Below are 19,470 nucleotides of genomic sequence, written 5' to 3' on the forward strand. Positions count from 1 at the left end.
CTAATCAATTGTTTTTAGTTTCAACGAGGTGAATGATCGAAAACTCAACTCTTTTAGTGAAATGTTCGCCGCTCGAAATATTTAATATTTATTTATCAGTTATTCGTTTTATCTTGACTATTTTGAAAATTGCATCTACGTGTAGTAGTATCCATATAAAACCGAGATGTTGTGGCAGATTAACATTTTCCTGTGCTGTATAATTCAAAGTCGATTATTCGCGTATATTTCGTTACCGGGCGATTACAGCAGGCCGAGACGCATGGATTTTCGCACAGACACTGTCGAATCTCGGTCGCGGATGGAAATTCACGAAAGCACCATTATACTTTTTATCTGTTTTATTTATTTACGCCAATGTTCATTCCTTCGATGGACGTAGCCGCAAGAGACACGTCTACTATATGGACACAATAAAGTACAGACATAATACTCTACGTAAGATCTTTTTTGTTTTCATACAACCTTCTGCTCTATCATGTTCACGCTCGAAAAACCATATAAAGAGCCTATATAGTGTATACACGTTTCTTCGATGCTCAAATATACGATTATATAGATATAACCTCGAAGTGAAACTATTGTCGCGTCTTGACGAAGTACATAACATTTCGTATCAGGTATTATACGATTCGTCAAATATTAATCGTTATCATTTGAATTATTTATGCACGATGCGCTACGATGTATATATACACGATAATCATATGATCGGAGAAAAATGAAAATAATTACTCGCGAAATGCTACAATATATGGGTCATATACATATGTGCTGTTCGACGATAGCTTTATTCTCTATTCGCTTTTATCCGTAAAGGTGATAATTTCGATTTGCATTGAAAACGATACGTCGTTACTTGGTATTAGCAATTGCAAATACTCGAGAATCTCGAACGATAACAGTAGTTTCACCGTAAAGCCGAAATTCGAATATTCAACATTTCAGGTTAGATACTAACTTCGCTCGATGTTGTGTTATTTCACTGCTACCGTGTTATATTAACATGATTCTAAGTCTTACATCATACATCTACGGATCTTAGAAAAATGTTATTCGTTTTATTTACTTTCTCCCGTAAAGATGATTTCAGTCAATCGGTAGCAATGGGGAACGTTTGCATTGTGGATCATATCGTAGTTTACAGTTTACGCGAAGGAAATCTAGACAAGTTTGGTTACCTTGCAAGAAGTTTGTTCGTGTGATCAAGAATCATTACATCGATGACGATGTCGGTAATATAATGCTCTATAAATGAAATGTGAAACAACGTCGTTATATTCTCGTGCGGTAAAATCTACCTATAAAAATAACTTACTGTAAAATATGCTGCAATGGGATCAATACGAGTACAAATAAAACATTCCTCGCATCGATTCAACTATGTTAATTATTTGTAATAATCAAGATAATCTCAACTATATGTCCTCTAGCCTTCTAAGGAACTTTGAAAATACATGGAAAATGTTCACTGTTCAGCCACTTGTTGTCCTGTCAGATCTGTCGTGTCCTTTGATCATGACAATTCTCAACGCTATGCTGAACGGTATATACAACGAAATTTTTGTAAGTTATATCAACGTAACATACACACTTTCTTGCGGCAAACGAGTGATTTGTGTTTTATTTTTCGCAATCCATACTTGACATATCACCGAACAATTCTTACGTAAAAAATGTGAAAAACGAGAAACGAATCGGTTTTATCGCTAAAAACACACTGTAACGCGGAACCACGTGTTCCAGGACGTTCTTCAAGTTAGGCATAAAGATAAATCGCGAACGCAACAATTCACGGAACATCGTCGAGTAAGTTTATAACGCTCTCTAAATAGTCGTATGATTTGTTCATTGACATAATGTGGACCCCGTAGAAATTTTCATACTTTCAAATCGAAGAATAAAGCGTTACTTTTCTTTTATTTTTTATTTTTTTTGGCACGATGCTTGAAAGCTTCGAACGCTAAGCTAAGCCTGCGAGATATCTCGATTTCTACGCTGCGAAGACTACGAACGAAAATATTCAAATGCAATTTAGTAAACGTTGAAAGGATATTCGAATTGTCGCGCACTCCAGGATAGACAACGTACGCAAGTACGTTCACACGATTCAATTTGAACAATTTTTTAGCATAATCCTGTTTACCACGTTCGTTGTACTCTTCAAACGAGTTATTCTTCGTCCTTTTTCTTTTCCAAATGGACGAAGTAAATGATCGAAGAAATTTTTATTTATAATCCACAGATAAATCTAAAATATAATTTTTTTTAGCTTTTCAATATTCAAAAATTCCACAAATCGTAATTCAAGCTAAGCTTATACCATCGATATAATTGTATTTCCCGAAAGATCGAATTGAAATTTTCTCATTGACATTTTATCGATTCCTCGATCATTTCCTACCATAATTTGAATAATAAAACGAAGCTACGTTCGAGTTAAACGCGAGCGACATTACTACCAAAGCCAATCAAATAATCGAGAGAGCACACTTATACGTGATTACGTATATATGTATGTATAGTTTAATAGCATAAATCAATAGCATTTTACAAACGTACATGTAAGTAGAGCTAAACAATACAAAACGATGTTGGCAAAAAGATCACAAAAGGCTCATCTCATAAAGTGTATCTTACTGTCGTCGACGGAAAATTAAATAAACGCAATTGTTAAATAACTTGAGAATTTTACACTTTTCCTCGTGTAAAGATCAAATGTAGAAATCTCATTTTATCAACAAAATATCATATCGGTTGAGATTGATCGGTGATCGAAACATTCGTAATCGTGTGAACAATTCCTGTATTCATACTTTGTGCCGTGCGCGTCGATCTATGCTTATCCTAAAGTAAACAACGACAAACGAAGGACCAACATTTTCGATGGCTTAACGAATTATGATTTATAAATGCGATTATTATATCTTTTTCTTTTATACATGCATCAAATACTAATAAATAATTTCTATCAAAATTTTCAACGAACAAGATTATGTACCTTCACAACCATATGCAGTGCACATACTCGCGTACAAAATTTCTGATACAGGTTCGAAAATCGATAGTTATAGTGCAACAAGATATTGTCGGTAGATTGTTAGTTAATTTCTTCTAATTATATTTGACTTTATGTAGAAAATTCATTCGCATATTAAAAGCCTTTCGTTAGGCCATCGATGTCTACTTAGTCTACACTTTTTGCATACCACGGCCATAAATAAATAAAAGGAGCACGGATTATACAACAGAAGGGAGACGGATCTACAAATACGGAAAGACACACTATACATTTATGCTAGTTCCGGTATGTACTGAACGAAGCAGTTTTCCGAAGCTCATGAGCAACGGTAACATCGATCAACTTCATAGTGTACACACGTTGCATCTGTGCTGAATGGTTTTGGTTCGATTCGAGCGGTCGATTGCAAACCCGCTAGTAACTTGTGACTACGTTTTCTTCTACAACCGAACTCCTACATTAAATCTATACACGGGAAGCAAAAAGTAACGAGACAGATGTTCGATTTATCGGAATAAATCTCTGCAGCGTTGTAACAAACGCGTTCCATTAATACGTATGTCACGATCGCCATTCGATCAGGACACCGCAACGTAATAATACAACAATCGTGTGTCACCGCACACATCTCAATATAATTCGTAATATATATATATACATACTTATAAGTATATAAATATATATAAATATAGATATATGTATATATATAAGTATATATATATATATATGATTATATGTATTTTATTTATATGATATATGCATCCACGCGTGTGTATATATATAATATATATACGAATCATTTGTATTTCATTTTAATCGGATGAACATGATTCACACTTCTGCGAAGATAAACACTCTGACACGTGTAAAATGGTGGTGTTGTCATATGAACCTCGTTTAAATCGTTTTTAAATATGAATCATCTCTCAACAAATCCATGACTGGGCGATTATTCTATTATCAATCGATTAATAATTATATGCACGTCATTTATTCGTTCGTAAGATTGTTTCGTATTTAAAGATCGAAAATATCTAAGATGTATTTTGTGTCACAGATTTATATGTACAAAACCGAATAAAACCGATGCAAGAATGTCAGGAACTATGAAACGAAGGACTTGATTTGAACTTATGCAACTTATAAAGAAACTCGATCCTGCTCTTTTCTTCTGCGACTTTCTCTCTTCCATATTTGAGAAGCGACGCACAATTTAAAAAATAGGTTTTCGAAATTTAAATATAAAGTATTTCTACATACGTACTATATGTACGAATTTTCCTTTATATTATCTTATGTAAGGAATGTGTTCGTTTCTTATAATTCTTATATAATGTATGTATTATGTTATCGTGTTATCCTAAATAAAAACAAAATGCAAATTTCGCTACTTGCTCGTAAAATTCTCTTAGGTACATATATATGTGTTTTCTATGCAATTATTTTATTGCTGGACACGGTATATATATTTTCAATGCACCGCGTTTTTAAATTAAACACTATAGAACAGTAAAACAATAATTCGTAGTAAGGTTACGACAAAAAAGAGTTTGAATTAAAAATATACAAGCATTTTTCGCGCGAAGTGTTGAATTAAATGGAAAAAAATTGGGCGTTAAATAAAAAAATTTATTTTTTCTATCTAACGTTTCCCGTTTCATTTGATTCATAAATATTCATCAAACGCTTGTGTAACTTCGACGTGAAACGTATGCATATATTAGGAACACGTTCTTGAGGATGCAAGCGTTCTTTGAACTTACATTTTTACGGCTAACTAGATCTATGATACATTGTTATCCGACTTCCATAAATTTTTAGGATATACTCTTTCTCGTGCTTAACAGCGATTAAAGTTGAGATGAAACATTGATAGCACTGCATCCTTAGAAACGCGTTCTATATACAGATCTTTTGATAGGTCATGCTAGAGTTTTCGATTCATGCTAGTACGTACGTAACACACAGTCAGAAACGATAAAGGGGAATCACAGGTGGAGCAAGGAGAAAGCTTTCGAATATAAATTTATGCTATATACGAACATAAAAAAAATATACATCTCGTGTTCGCATGATAAAGAAATATATATATATATATAAATGAGATAGCAGGAAGGAACGATATTACAAGATCGTTATGCCTGCAACTACAGATTCTGTGTGTCTCGTGCAATGACTCCCTGTCATTGGCACATTTAATTAATGAATTTTTTTATATACAATTTAATTAGAGCTTTACAATTTCCATAACAGACAGAGTAATCGTGAAGCATGTGATGCCAATGCTAACACGGTTTAAACGTCACAGCTGCTCTATTTTCATATTTATTTATTTGTTTGTTTTTTCTCCATTATCACTCGCAAAACATAATAATCTCCAACGTATTCGTAAATATCATCTGTACAAGATATACTACTGAAATATACATCTCACACAAGATTCGTTAAAAATGATTAGAAAAGTTCTTCTAGTGATTATTGTTTCACTTCTTCTTCTTCTTCTTGTTCGTTTACTTCTCAATGAATTTAATTGCTCTTCTCTGTCAGCCGAAAAATAAAACCAGCCATGGATTTTATACGTCAACGTATGAGGTACAGAAAACCAAGGAAGGACCAGAGAACAAGCGGAGCAGAGGTAAAGGAATCGGGATGGGATCGATCATCTCGAATCTACTAATTACAAAAGAAATTTTGAGCTCCGTAAAATACAAGGAAAAGTCTACGATAGAGAACTAATATCATACAACTACTGTCATCGTGTCCAAATCTACTCTCGCTCGCGCAACAATAATAATCTCAAAAAAAGAAACGAAAATCGGCACGAAAAAGATCGTACATACAAAAAGGGAAGCTAAAGGTATAGATGAGAATGCGCCACGAGCATACAAATTCAATAGTACGGGCTAATAAATATAGAATCGCTGTAGCCGACACATTTGCGTGATACAGTAAACTCATTAAAAATACTCATCATCGAAAGGGATAACTATAAACATCATTTATAAAAAATATATGCTAGTAACCTGAACGCTTTGCAGTGTGATTCTTGGCCGTTTCTTTTTTTGCGGATACCCGTGGCATGCATCTACACATTATTGGATAAGTTACAAATTATAACTTCTTATTAAAGCCACATATTAAATTGAAAAAAAAAAAAAAAAAAGAAAAAGAAGAAAGAAAAAAGAAATAAAGGTAATATCTGTACTTGTTACCTTCATTCATGGACCAATATTGTCCATTATAGTCATCGTATGTCGCATAGCTTTTTTGCTTTCTTTTTTTCTTTTTTTCTTTTTTTTTTTTTTGTTTCTTTTTCATGTACACAATTCGCCTTTATCGCATTTTTAGCAATCCTATGCTTTGTTCGTAGGATTATACGTGGTAACAATGTTTCGCCTACACAAGAGTTCAGTTCTCGTGACCGCGTTGCGAGTGTAAGCTTGCGTACAACAAATATGTCTTAACAAATAATCATCAATATCTTTTGAACGTCGAGAGACGACATCCTTCGGTGATCACGATATGTCTTCCCACGGCGTTTTAACATATCTTAAATTAGCTTCACGCCTGCTAGGCCATCTAAAATTGGTCCACCAGCAGGTCACAGATCTCTACCGACATCGATTCCTTACTCGAACGTACTGTCAAACGGAACATCTACAAGATGACATTAACAACTGGCTCACCGAATTCCTGGTTTAAGAGATCCAATATTTAAGGAGCTTTGAAAGTTACCTGCGCTTGTTTATTAGGTTCTAAACGTAAGAGACATCCTACTTGTTGTGCCCTCATATGTACTATTCCTGCACAGACAAAATTATCAGGATTCGGATCGATACCATCGAGTAATTGCATTCCAAATCCTTGCAGTTTCGTGCGCACTTGCGCAAGATCCATCGGCTGTTGTGCTTTAAAAATTTTCTGTGAACGTTGTTGATTGGCTCTAAAAGTGTAAGTTGATTATATAATATTATTTCAACGTATTGCTGAACGAAATAACTTTTATTTGAATAGTAAAAATATGTCAAACAATTTCTAAAATTATTTGATTACGTACTTTGATGACTTTTGTCATATTTAATAAATTAATAAATTTTAATGTAATAGTTAAAAGAAATAACAACCAAAATGACGATAGTAAAGTATTTATTACGATGAGTTACATACCCTCCAAGATTTTTCCACCGTGCAAAGAATGATTCTCCATTCATTTCTGTAGGCTCGAAGAATTTGTTGATCGTTAATGGTAACTTCATTGTTATCTTTTGTGGCACATTATTATAAATAAAGGAAATGATCATGCTTGGTGCATCTATAATATAGGAAAGAGAAAATTTAAGACCGTTTTCAAACAATATAAAAGTGAATAACATCAGTTTGATGGCATCTGTTTTAGAATGTTATGTAGCTTAACGTACCACTGTAGTCGTCGATACACTCTGCATTAATCATTTGTTGTATTTGAGCACCAGCTTCTAGCACGGGATCGACGGGCTTTACTTGTACAGCTAATTTTTGTTGATTTTCCTCGGGCCAAGATAGTTGAGGTTGAAAGCTGTGAAGAGCGTACTGAGTTTTGTTTCCGTAAAAGAGACCGACGCGTCCCAAGTTTTGTCTGAATTCTGACTTTACTCCGATTTGAATTAAGTCATTTTCAAACAATACGCCGTTATTCTTACACACGAATCTGTAAGGCATAGCATCATAAGGCACTTTAAAGTCTAGTACCTTCTCGAAAATTTCTCTTGATTAAATATTTTCTACATCGACATACTTTTTGGGATTATACGTGTTTTGGGCACCATTAGTAGCAACTTTGTTTGGCATATTATAAATATCACCTAGTACATCAAGTAAAACTCCTGTATTGCTAGTTGGTTGAGAAGATGGCGGTGTAGAAAGACTTAATAAATCTGCCGATGTATTATTAACAGTTCCTGTGGCACTGGTGGGCGCTTCCGCGTGATGATTAGCATTTGGTGCAGGACTTTTACTTTCTCTAATCTCATTCTCGGGAACTCGTCCTGGCTTTTTCCTTTTCAAAACGGCGAGAATAGAAGATTCTCTTTCTGGGAATGCTGGCATTTCTTCTAATACTGTAGCCTATAAGGAGAATTATAAATATTCACCAACATTTGCTGGAATCACATATACTTTCATATCGTATACAATCATAAATATCGCCGTTCCAGTGTAATAAAAATCTACTATTAAACATATCTAATCTCTCCATTATAAAAGTTTCGTAATTTTCCAAACATTCTTAGCCAATGGATGGCAGTAACGTAGTTATTGAAATATTTGTTTTTGTCTATCGCACTTCGTAGCAGTAATGATGTATTAGTTGCATCGCAGACATATTTAAAAGTAACTAGAGAATGCAAACAATATTGTTTATCGCAACATTATGAAACATTCGCTTCGTTATTTAATTACAAATTTTATTATATGAAGTCGATTTTCTTCATTAACTGAAAAATAATCTTTTTACAGTTGCGTCAATGTTGTACTGGAACAGCGATACGCTAATTAAAATTAATTTGAATTGGACTTGTTATTTACCAAAACATCGCTAGAGGCGATAATGCTTAGCTGAAGATACTCTGAAGCTCTTTGTTGTAATTCTGCATCGGCGCTGCGTAAGTTACTGTGTTGTCTAAAAACATCTTGAATTTGACTTCTCATTTCAGGAAACAGATTAACAAATTTGATATAGGTTGAAAGTAGCAACGCTCGGGTCATTGGAGAACACAAGTGATACTGAAAAATTAAGCAGAGAAAAGAGAAGAGGAAAAGAAACGGCATTAATATATTAAACATGGAATGTTTAAATATGCAAGAGTTTATAGAACTTACTTTGGAATGTAATAATTGAAATTGAACAGCTGGAGAAGAACGCTGATCACCAGCAATGAGATTTCCAAACTCCCCAAGTATGTAACCACCAACTTTAACCATATTTTCGTGGCAAGCTGGTGCTTGTAAGGCCTAACAAATATCACATATATTTAATATCTTATTTATAACAAAATATTTAAATGAAAAAGATATATATACAATTGTGCGTTATCTACCTCGAAAACAGTCTTTGCTGCGTATCCTTGCACGTCATCTCTATTGATAACAATCTGAATAACTCTGTACCATACTTCTTCCGAAACATAATCACCAGCTATCCTAATGAGATTTAGAATAACGTCAACGTACCAAGTATAATCGGTAGCATATTTTTCGGCTAGAATCGCGACTTTAAGAACCATTTCTTCTCTAATAGAATAGTCAGCAGTTTCGAGGTAGTTTAACATTTCTTGTACTATTTCTTCCGCATTGCTTTTATCACACATAGCATACAGAAGATCAACAGCCTGTTGTCTAACAGATACGTCCTTTTCCATTTTCATAGAAAGAATGACGACTTCTTGATGTTTCTTCACGGCTTCGTGTGAAAGCTCTGATGTAGCCAAATGGCACATGGATTCCAGTGCTAAGTAACGAAGATTAGTTTCACGATTGGATAGAAACTGACCGAGTTGATTGCACGCTCGAACCGATAAAGGCAGTTCACTGTCGTTATGAATAATTAAACTAATGGCCTCGAATAACACAGCGTTCTTAGCATTCGAGTGCTGCACCTTCTTTGATTTTGGCGGTTCTTGAGCTTTGTTTAATATAGTTTCTAAACATTCATTTAATCTACCCCTTACACCTGGATCTTCAGCTATTAGAAAGTAACAAATACAATAAAATTATTGCTGTGGCTACATTAATATATTATACAATTTGAACAAAAATGATTTACCAGGTGGGGTGTAATTCTGTAGTAATCGTAAAAGTTTAACAGAGAGCCATGGCGCTGGCACAAAGTAATACGTATAATCCTGTAGGTCTGTGTAGCTCGATGTCACGATCTATTGAGGTAGAGTAAAAATAAATAAACTAACATCTAACCATTGACTGGATTAACAAGCTGTGCCATACCCTGCTCAATCTTGAAACTGCTAAACTAACGCATCCTTTGTATTCGTCCGGATTTCTTTTTACAAGAGCATCTATTAAAGATGCAGCTGCGGTAACAACACCGAGATGTTGGTCATTTAAAAGGTGAACTATGCGCGAGGTCCATTCTCCACCAGGAACAACATCCGGTGCAGTACGCAATAACCGTAATAAACACAGTGCCGCACTTTGTTTCACAACATCCATAGTATCTCTAAAATAAAAAATTATTTATAATTATTTTTCCTTTCTTTGAATAAATTGTAAAGGAGCATGAAATATTAATTACTTTAGCTACATACCCGGAAACGAGTAGTTTTGGTATTTCATTGCCAAATGCCTCTGCCATTTCTTTACTACCAATATTAGCAATACATTGCAATGCAAGGTTTACATGAATGGGATTTCGTGATGCAAGATCATTCTTTATACTTTGAATTATTAATTTAATGAGATCACTGTTTGTATTTACTAAAACTGATATGAAAAGGTAGCCCTAAAATTGGTAGTAATAGTTGCATAAAATTAAACTACAGCATCAACATAATTTATGTGTGCATTATCTGTTTCAATAGATCTTAACGCTTACAATTTGTTTTTCTGAATATTTGTTAGACGAAAGTAGATTAACAGCCTCCATATGTCCAAAGTCAATGTCATGACCAAGCAAGAAAATAAAAAGGAGCTTGCAAACATATTTCTTTTTTTGATAACCGTCAAGTGTCTTATCTCCTTTAAATTTACTACGAATATTTGCCAACTCTTTGTTTATTCTTTTTATTTCCGCCTCTTTGCTTTTACCTAATAGAATAAGCAAAACAGAACAAAGTGATTAATAATTTTTTAAGCCTTTTGCAGATTATTTCTGTGAATATGGAATTATTGATGACATGCATTTACACACACACGCGCGCGCGCGCGCGCGCACACGTGTATAACTATACATTTGTCATTATTTTTATAGAAAACTATAATGGCTGCATGCCACTTGGACTGGCATCAAAGTACAGATGTATTGATTTGTCCTATAAAAGTCAATTTTGTGTCCCTCTTGTTATATAATTATTTATTGCATTATATATAATATAAAGATTATATAGTTAACCCATACGTTAATTTACATTCTATCCATATCTATAAAGATTTCTCAAGGTAGCTGGAGGTGTTAGTTTTAATATTCATTTACTCTATTATGCCAAGTATTACATATGAGTGTCTGGAGCGCAAGCTATATCAGAAAGATACGGCTATATCAGAACTCCGCCCCCTGTCTCCTACTCTTCACTGCCTTAAATACTCTATGTGTCATGTTTGTTTCAATGGCATCATATCTCTTAGTGAAACACGGGTCAAAATTTCAATGATCCAAAAGTTAACGAGTTTTCTTTTTTATCTGATAGCATATAATATACACGAGTGTCTAGTTAGGACTAATGTAAGATGCAAGTTAATACATTTTTTAGAAGTATCATTTAAAGACATATAAGTAACAAGAAAAGTGTTTTAGCTCACAATTTCTAATATCAGAAATGAATACAGCCAGCCCACGCATGCCATCTCCTCTCACAGCCGGCATCTTGTCTTCTTCTATTTAAAACCACCTGTGAAATAAAATACAATGAAAGAAATTTGTACTCATATCCCTGAGAAACATAATTTTAATTTACAAAATGATGTTAACACGAAAACACATGTTAACATCTATCTACAAGCTATTTTTTATAACAATTAAACATTTCAATTATATAAATGTTTATAAGAAAATATATGCCAGGATATTTTTTGGATTACAGAGGAATATATGTAGTTGTAAAATGGTGTTTAATAAACATAGACAGAGATATGTGATATTAAAATAAATATACAAAAAGATGAATGGAATTCTTCATATCGCTGCTTATGGGATAATTTATGGAAAGTTAATTGTAAACTCGCAAATATGTGTTTTTATTTGACGACATGCAATAGACGCATAGGGGAAGGCCGAAGAAAGTGATTTAAACGATGTTCGTTGATTAAGTGTACTCGAACCAACGAGCCCCTTGGTCTCTTCAAATAACTTTAAAGAAGAATTCCCCATGTTAGATATACGTTCGATATTAGCGAATGAAACTAGCATATTACATGAACATTGGGAATTGAAAGAGCAAGTTGTGCGAAATAATGCAGCGTCTACTCTAATGCTCGAGAGAAAAATCGAGTGATTAAGCCGGTAACGCGTCCTAGATTCCGACGGCAAACGCTCTTTGACAGCGGTGTGATGGAAACGTTGATAGTGGTTCGCATTACGTGAAAACTTCCGACATTATGTTGAAAGATTGTAGTAACATTCACGAAGGAATCACCGAATAATTCAACGTATATGGATCGAGCAGGCAAAAAGAATATTTGGAAACGGATAAATAGATCGAACGATGGCTTTCTGTCTCCGATGACCTGTCGTACTGATGGCAAATGCAACCAGTGCGACCTATGTTTTCTGAGGAAAAGGTTATCTGCTACGCATCTTCTTGGTTATTGGATCAGTTTTAAGTACATACCAATCTGGGTTAGGGTAACGTTCACGCACAGCTCTGTCACGTAGTACTCGGTAGGCGTGAAACTATTCGCGAGTCGGTGCCAGAGATTTCGTGGCTGTCGCCATTTGCAACCGCTGACTAGCTGACGGCTACCCGTCAAATGCCACTAGGCCTGCGCTTTCGACATTGCGCGGGTAAATTCGTATTTCAAATCTACTGCTATTTCATCGATCGCTTTTTATATATGTCATTGCTCATAACGTATGAGACAAATTTTAATTATTGTTATCATATCGTGATCCATTGCATCTTGTTAATATTCGTTTAACAATCGAATATTCGATATTTCAATTTTTACGGTCATTTTGACATTTCTTAGTAACATAGGAGAGAAGATTTTATAAAGTCTAATAACTCTGTACTGTAAATAATAAGATCATACGATGAAAATTTTATTCCAAAATATAATTGTAAAATAGTGAGAGGTTTTGGAAACTAAAAAGCTCCTAATGTTCCTTTTATCATGCAATTAATACGTTAAATTGAATTAAACCAGGTCGTCAAACTTTGATTTAATTAAAAGCATATTAAACGAAGTTCATATTACGGAAAGGTATTTATTGAAAATTTGTTTGTTATTGCATGTATATTTCTTAAATAAAAAAATTTATTTACAATGTATCAACTTCAGAGATCATTCACGTCTTTAAAAATGTACGATATCTCCTTATATCATCGTGCCACCTGCTGCTGTATCTTCTCAAGTAACATTTCTATCCTAACATTCATAACAGGTTGTCCTTTTTTTGTTTTCCTCGAAAGTTGTTTGTACGTTTGCATTCTTTTCTCTTTATAATTTTTCAGCGCTTCCTCTCTTTCCGCTTTCACTCGGCAAGTTTCTTCCTCTTGCCTCCGCTGTTCATTCCTTCTATCGAGAAATTCCTGTCTTGCTTTATGAAACGCACTTATCTTTCTCTGATGTTTCCTTCGAACAAACAGGAATTATCTTTGAAGATCAATATGAATTTTGAAGATGTTGCTTATATAAAACGTGAAGATGTTTCCTATATAAAACGTAGTAAGTATACATACTCGTGTTCGTTTTGATCATTAGCTTCGAAAGCGAATTTCTTTAGATTTTGTTGCTGGTCCTTGCCAATTTGCTTGTAAAATTCTCGTACAACAGCTTTCTTTCTGCGTTGCTCCCATTGACTAACTGTGATATATAGTACAATTAAAAAGTGAGAATAATATTCTTAATGATATTTGAACTTAACCTATACGTAAACTAGATTACTCGATAGTCTCACAAACGTACCTTTGTATTTATTACTGTACTTCTGCAGTCTATACTCCTTTTTGTTAAATGGCTGTTTTCCATTGCTTACATATTCTGACTGTTTTTTATTAAAAACATCCTTTACATGGTTCTTCATGATTGCGACAAGCTTCACGAGATGCTAATTTAGTTGCGACAGTAGACGCAAGGGGGACTTGAGATCAATTAAGCGGGCGCGTTAACCGACGACAATTCAAAGGGAAATATTTTCCATCGATACGATGTGTATCGAATAATCATTAGAATGTATTTTCTTGAGGAAAACAGGCTGTTACTTTACGTTCATTCGTAAACGTTCGTGCACTATCGTTATGCACATAAATACGTGTTATACTATTGAGTAATATCGTTTAATATGTCGACAGAAGATAAATGCAAAGTTGGATAGGTGTTGGTGACTTAAAATAAACTTCTATTCATGGTTAAAGTAAAAATATACCAAGGAGTAATAAAGTCGTATTTATATTTCTTACAGACTTATTTACATTGTCATTGTTTAGTAGATACAGCTGAATGAAATATTAAGATACTTATTTGATTGTCAGTGTCGAAGGTTTCAATGGAAAAATTACAATGCCAGAGTGTACTAAGAAAAGCAAATTACAAAGAAATTACTATTGCACGATCGACTGAGTATATTACGGGCACTTGTCATCGCATTACATATTGTCAGTTTATTCGTGGCAGTGACATTGGCCAGTGATATGGCTACATTTATTCGCGTGTACTAACATTGTTTTCACGCACGTGTAGCAAAATGAAGGATGACCATCGACCATCGATATCAAACATGACATCGTTAATGCGATCTATATAAATAAACGGTTTAAAGGAAAAAAGAAGTTATCCCCTATGCTACCACGTTTCATTAATAATAGTATTTAGATGTCTGATGTAACGGGTACGTTTGTGCGCAAATACAGAGCGCTGAGAATTTAAGCACTAAAAATTCATTTGAGCTATAGATCGTGTATATAGGAAATACAAACGTGCGTGAATGCTATAAGTAGTTGCAGCCGGATCGTATTGCAAATCCGCGTAGCGCGAGTGTTACAACAAACCGGTTAGGATCATGTTTCACAAGTTTGCAAAGAAATGGTTGAAAATTCGGTGCTATAATATTCATCCTTCCTGATATGGTAATATGTGGTAAACTCGTCTGGCGTTATTATAATTGTTTTATTTACAATTACCCTTGAAATTTTCTTCCAACTGAAATGGTACATTAGACACGATATTATGTACGTAATATTATTAAACGTTAAATATAATTGAGTGTTTGGTTAGTTATACATACGATGTATCTTGTATAGAATATACAGTATGCCACGTCACACGTGCCGATGATATACACGTGCTACTGAATTATCGCGGAGATTGAAATTGAGGGGACAATCTGGTCGAAGGCTCGGCAATTTTACTGAATAAAAGATGGACACTATGATATCAGAGAGTGACATCATGGCGCGTTAACCTCAGTCCCCATTTGTACTCAAGTCAGTAGTGGCGATGCGAAGTCGTCGTACGACGACACCAGTCAAGTCAACCTCCTCATTCAATCGTTCTAAGTAAGCCAAGTACAAATGACTATTAAGCGCTCATTGCCTGTTTGCTGCCGAAGTATTGAATGAAATTATCTTTTACCATCCCGGTTGTGTTATCGACACCTACTGTCCACTCTAACAAATTATTTGTAATCTAACCGCGCGAGCGTCTCGAACAAAGAACGGTTCTCTCTTTGTTTGCTCGCGTAACATTAATTAACATTAATTAACGTAATGGAACTTTAGTTTATCCTTGCTGTCCTAAAAACTAGGAAATTAACGAGACAAACTATTTTCTAGATGTGTTTATGCAAAATTTAAGATACGTCCGCAGAGTCGTTTATCGCTTCTCAAAAGTTTTTCAATCAATTTTTAAAACTTTTGGTTTCCGTTGGCTTCCGTTCTCCGGTTCTTTGTGATATCGGAGGAAATTGGCGCGGAGAAAGTTGAAGAAAATTCGCGCGGTACCCTCGACATTGAATGGTGGAAGAACGACGGTCGAAAGGGTCGAACGATTAAAGAATTCCTTGGATCGAATCTGGCCTCGGATATGGCTCTCTGTCGGACTTTGTCAGCTATTAATAGTCAGCGGTGTCGAAGAGGTGTATGTATAGTATGTACTATCTTTTCTACAACCTCCGTTTAGTTGTTTTCTTCTGCATGCCACGCTACATATAATTGCCTGGCAAGCTGTTTCGCTTCTGTCTCCTTGTCTGGCATAACAATGTAATTATTCAACGAATTGTGTCGCACGAGTAACTCAATTTCGACATAAGCTGGAAGCTTAAGAAATTGGCTCTTTTAAATGCGTGGTAAAAATCGTTTTTCGAAGCAAAGTTACGAGACATGCTCGTTTTCTGTTTTAATCTGTTCTTAGATTCAGATTCTCTAAATATTTTCTATTATTCGAGTAAAAATTCCTCTTCGAAGCGAAAGTAAATAAATTTCATTTAATCGTGGTTAACGTTGTACAGGCTACTGAAACTTTATGACCCTTCTTTCAGGGGATACCAAACGAGTCAGTGTACAATGTGTATCTATTAACAATCCAATATATATATATATATATATATATATATGAGAATTTCATTTTCTTAGTTCCCCAGTAATCCCTATTCAATACCGTTGCATACGGTATGTTGCAACGGATTTGTCCCAAAATGGCGAAATCGAAACGACGCTTCCAACATAATGACCTGAAAAACAAATAAGATCGGGAAGATGGAGCAAGCATTTAAATTCGGTAGAAACAGTTAAGAATAAGACGTTTTCGTCTTGTTGCATCCATTGTCATACCTCGGGATTGAGCAACACGTACAGCGACAACTCGCTACGTAACGAATGGACGTAAGACCAATCCATATTAGCGACGATTGTGACGCGTTTTATCGATCGGTAAAACCTCCACATAGGTGACGTCATGTTAACCACGTTCTCCCACGCAAAACCGACGAGAAACTTAAGAATTCGGTGAACGTCTGAGAGAGAGAGACACAGACGATTCGTTCTCTGTAAGAGGAGCCTGAAATATCGTCTGGAGGCTCGAACAATTTGACATTGACACACTTCGTCATCAACACCGGTCTTCTCCGCTCTCTTCTATGTGCTTTTACGTTCTCAGCGCCGTTTAATTTCGTTTACATTTTAACGCTGCTGTTCTACGAACAGATTTCTTTATTTCACGACTGTCTTTGTCGATCATCTTGTTCACTCTGCTAAATCATTTTGGAATTTTCGATCTTTGCACGAGGTGGTGGAGCCAAAGAGATGCCTGCTTGCGCGTTCTCTATTTATTTATCTCGTTCGCCGGTAATCAAGCCTGGAATTCATAATAAGGAGGAGTAACGGGATTCTTTTATAGGTATGGGGAAATGTTTAAAAATTTTCACTCATTTTCACGTTCAAATTGAATCGCATCCTCCGTTAGGATTTTTCGCCAATTTCCTGCGGAGATTATTCATGCACGCGATTCGATACGAACGAGGGTTGTTATTCACCCGGTTTGGTCGAGTAGAGCGTGATTCAGTCCTCCTACGTTGTCGTCCGTAGCTATAGCTACCACGAAAATCAACTGCACTCCTCGTCACTCGTTGGATCTCGAGAAAACATTCCACATAGTTCGATTCATAAGAGATCGTGGACGAGTGCGAAGCCGCAGGCAGGACTATTTATGAACAATAAGAAGGCGTCGTGACGCGTCGGTCCATTCAGTTCAGTGCGTATGACGCGGTGCGACGCGTGAAAATAGCGGTCAGCATCATTTGCCTGCGTGATTTAACTCCATGAAAAGAAATATCACGCAGTTCCACCAGACGTATACAGAAAGTTGCGTAGTAACCGCGGCCTTCGTGCCTCTCTGGTACGCCTGTTCAAATTAGAACACCTGAATGTTCACGCGTGATTAACAAGAATCTAGAAAGAACGAACGATCCGAAACGAAATGCGAATGATCGTCACGAATTCTTTGCGTCAAATTTTATACCTACTTGAGCTATTAATAATAACTAAAAATAATAGCTATTAGAATAGCGAATCAGCGAATTTATACGGATGATTTAAATTTATGTAACGCGAAATGAGTCATAGGTACAAAGCGATGCGAGATGGTGTTTTGGCAACTGTTGAGAATAAAGAAGAATTTGTTTCTTATACTCGAATAGGATTTTATACTAGGAAGTCCTTCTGTTCTTACGAAAGTGACTGGGAATACTTTGCATCGCCTACCGTGTGTTAAAAATAATTGATAATATCTACAGCAATGTTACTTCCGTTATTTTAGGTACAAAAATTTAGTTCAGACTCTTGGTGAAAGTTGCGTGGCTTTGTTGCAGATAATGGGGAAATAGATATCTCCCTTGCTCCTTAACTTTAAGCGGCCGTGAAACGTAACAAGCTGTAACAATAGATATTCAATATAGATAGACAAGTGTGCAAAATATGTTCATCGGTAGAATGTCGTTAAGTACAGCTACTGCGTGCAGATCGAGCAAATTTACCAGAAGACAAGACTGCATAACTGGGTCGACATGGTAATCGACGTCCTGACGCTTTTGCAAGCATCGTTGACTTCGGAAAACCTCTTGATGCACCATGTAATTTAATTAGCCAATTAATATCGTAAAAATCGGATGATCCGCGAATATGCCACGTTAACGCGTATAATTTTACGGCCGTGGCATAAATCGTTAAAAGATCAATTCTATAACATTGCAAACGTAATAAATGACATTAAAAAAGTGTTTTTATGTAACGACGACGAATCAAAATTTTTTAGAAATTCGATACCGATAGAAATAAAATCTTCTATGCGGATATACGCATCTCCGATCTAAAGGCAATCAATAAGGAAATGATCGTACGGTCACGTATTAGTCATCGTTTCTCGTATAAAACACAATCGTTGGAGCTATGTGCGAAATCATAACCTATAGACGCCCACCGATTCTTCTTATATCACATATTTATTCAGAAACTTTGTACGTCGTGTGCACGTATGAATAACTTGCTACCTTACATGCTGGTTTATGTAGGAGATCCTGTTTTACTTGGAAAATATAAAACTTAAAATTCTAGTGTTATATCGTAAAATAGGGCAACCAACCGTCACCTTGTTGCATGCGTGTTAAAGAAAAATTTCGTACAACTTGCTGTTGTATCGATAAGTGCCCAAACGTTGTTTCTTAATAAACTAAAAAATATTTGATACTTTTTAAGGATACTTAATATTTTCTCCGCTCTTTCATTTTATTTATCAAACGTTTACGAATAACGACTAAACGGACTAAATCTTGCGGAATAAATTCAATTCGGGTAATTTATGTTGCAGCGAGGATCAGAAAATTGCTTTAAAATATTCGACGAGCACTTAATTTGTATAATTTGCACTAGCTGAAGAGCGCACCTTTCGCAAAAAATCCCAAAGCGAAAGAAAATACACGTCGTTCGGATCTTCGTGAAATTTCGTTCCCAGTTTGGACCGCGTGCACGAACCCGAACACCTCCGGAACATACCGAGCGACGACGAACTCCCACGAATAGCCGAGCGATTGC

General features: G+C 35.4%; 2 protein-coding genes and 1 long non-coding RNA gene across 5 annotated transcripts; all 3 read right to left on the minus strand.

Annotated features, from left to right (window-relative positions):
* Window positions 1-4,345: 4,345 nt before the first annotated feature.
* On the minus strand, window positions 4,346-12,712 carry LOC117233212 (AP-2 complex subunit alpha). 2 transcript variants are annotated; one of them, XM_033493313.1, is made up of 14 exons: window positions 12,559-12,712; window positions 11,531-11,619; window positions 10,608-10,819; window positions 10,321-10,514; window positions 10,001-10,232; window positions 9,822-9,930; window positions 9,097-9,740; window positions 8,879-9,010; window positions 8,585-8,782; window positions 7,797-8,125; window positions 7,441-7,709; window positions 7,190-7,334; window positions 6,758-6,965; window positions 6,602-6,679 (listed from the first exon to the last, which is right to left on the minus strand). In XM_033493313.1, the coding sequence occupies exons 2-14, from the start codon at window positions 11,592-11,594 to the stop codon at window positions 6,602-6,604; spliced, it is 2,814 nt and encodes a 937-aa protein (XP_033349204.1). In that variant the 5' UTR covers window positions 11,595-11,619; window positions 12,559-12,712. The 2 variants fall into 2 exon arrangements, with proteins under 2 accessions (XP_033349205.1, XP_033349204.1); XM_033493314.1 differs by lacking the exon at window positions 12,559-12,712 and having other exon boundaries at window positions 4,346-6,679; window positions 11,531-11,594.
* A 438-nt stretch (window positions 12,713-13,150) lies between these two features.
* LOC117233215 (thyroid transcription factor 1-associated protein 26 homolog) lies at window positions 13,151-14,246 on the minus strand. The gene is made up of 3 exons (XM_033493320.1): window positions 13,856-14,246; window positions 13,630-13,753; window positions 13,151-13,522 (listed from the first exon to the last, which is right to left on the minus strand). Exons 1-3 carry the CDS (start codon window positions 13,971-13,973, stop codon window positions 13,270-13,272), a joined length of 495 nt encoding a protein of 164 aa, XP_033349211.1. The 5' UTR covers window positions 13,974-14,246; the 3' UTR covers window positions 13,151-13,269.
* Window positions 14,247-16,491: 2,245 nt separating this feature from the next.
* LOC117233217 lies at window positions 16,492-19,393 on the minus strand. 2 transcript variants are annotated; one of them, XR_004493283.1, is made up of 5 exons: window positions 18,706-19,393; window positions 18,417-18,619; window positions 17,418-18,313; window positions 16,717-17,239; window positions 16,492-16,616 (listed from the first exon to the last, which is right to left on the minus strand). It is a non-coding gene; the product is annotated as an uncharacterized LOC117233217 (long non-coding RNA). The 2 variants fall into 2 exon arrangements; XR_004493282.1 differs by having other exon boundaries at window positions 16,717-18,313.
* Window positions 19,394-19,470: the final 77 nt, after the last annotated feature.

This window comes from Bombus vosnesenskii, unplaced genomic scaffold (assembly GCF_011952255.1).
Source record: "Bombus vosnesenskii isolate JDL3184/JDL3185 unplaced genomic scaffold, Bvos_JDL3184-5_v1.1 scf7180000013295, whole genome shotgun sequence".
NCBI classification, from domain to species: Eukaryota; Metazoa; Arthropoda; class Insecta; order Hymenoptera; family Apidae; genus Bombus; species Bombus vosnesenskii.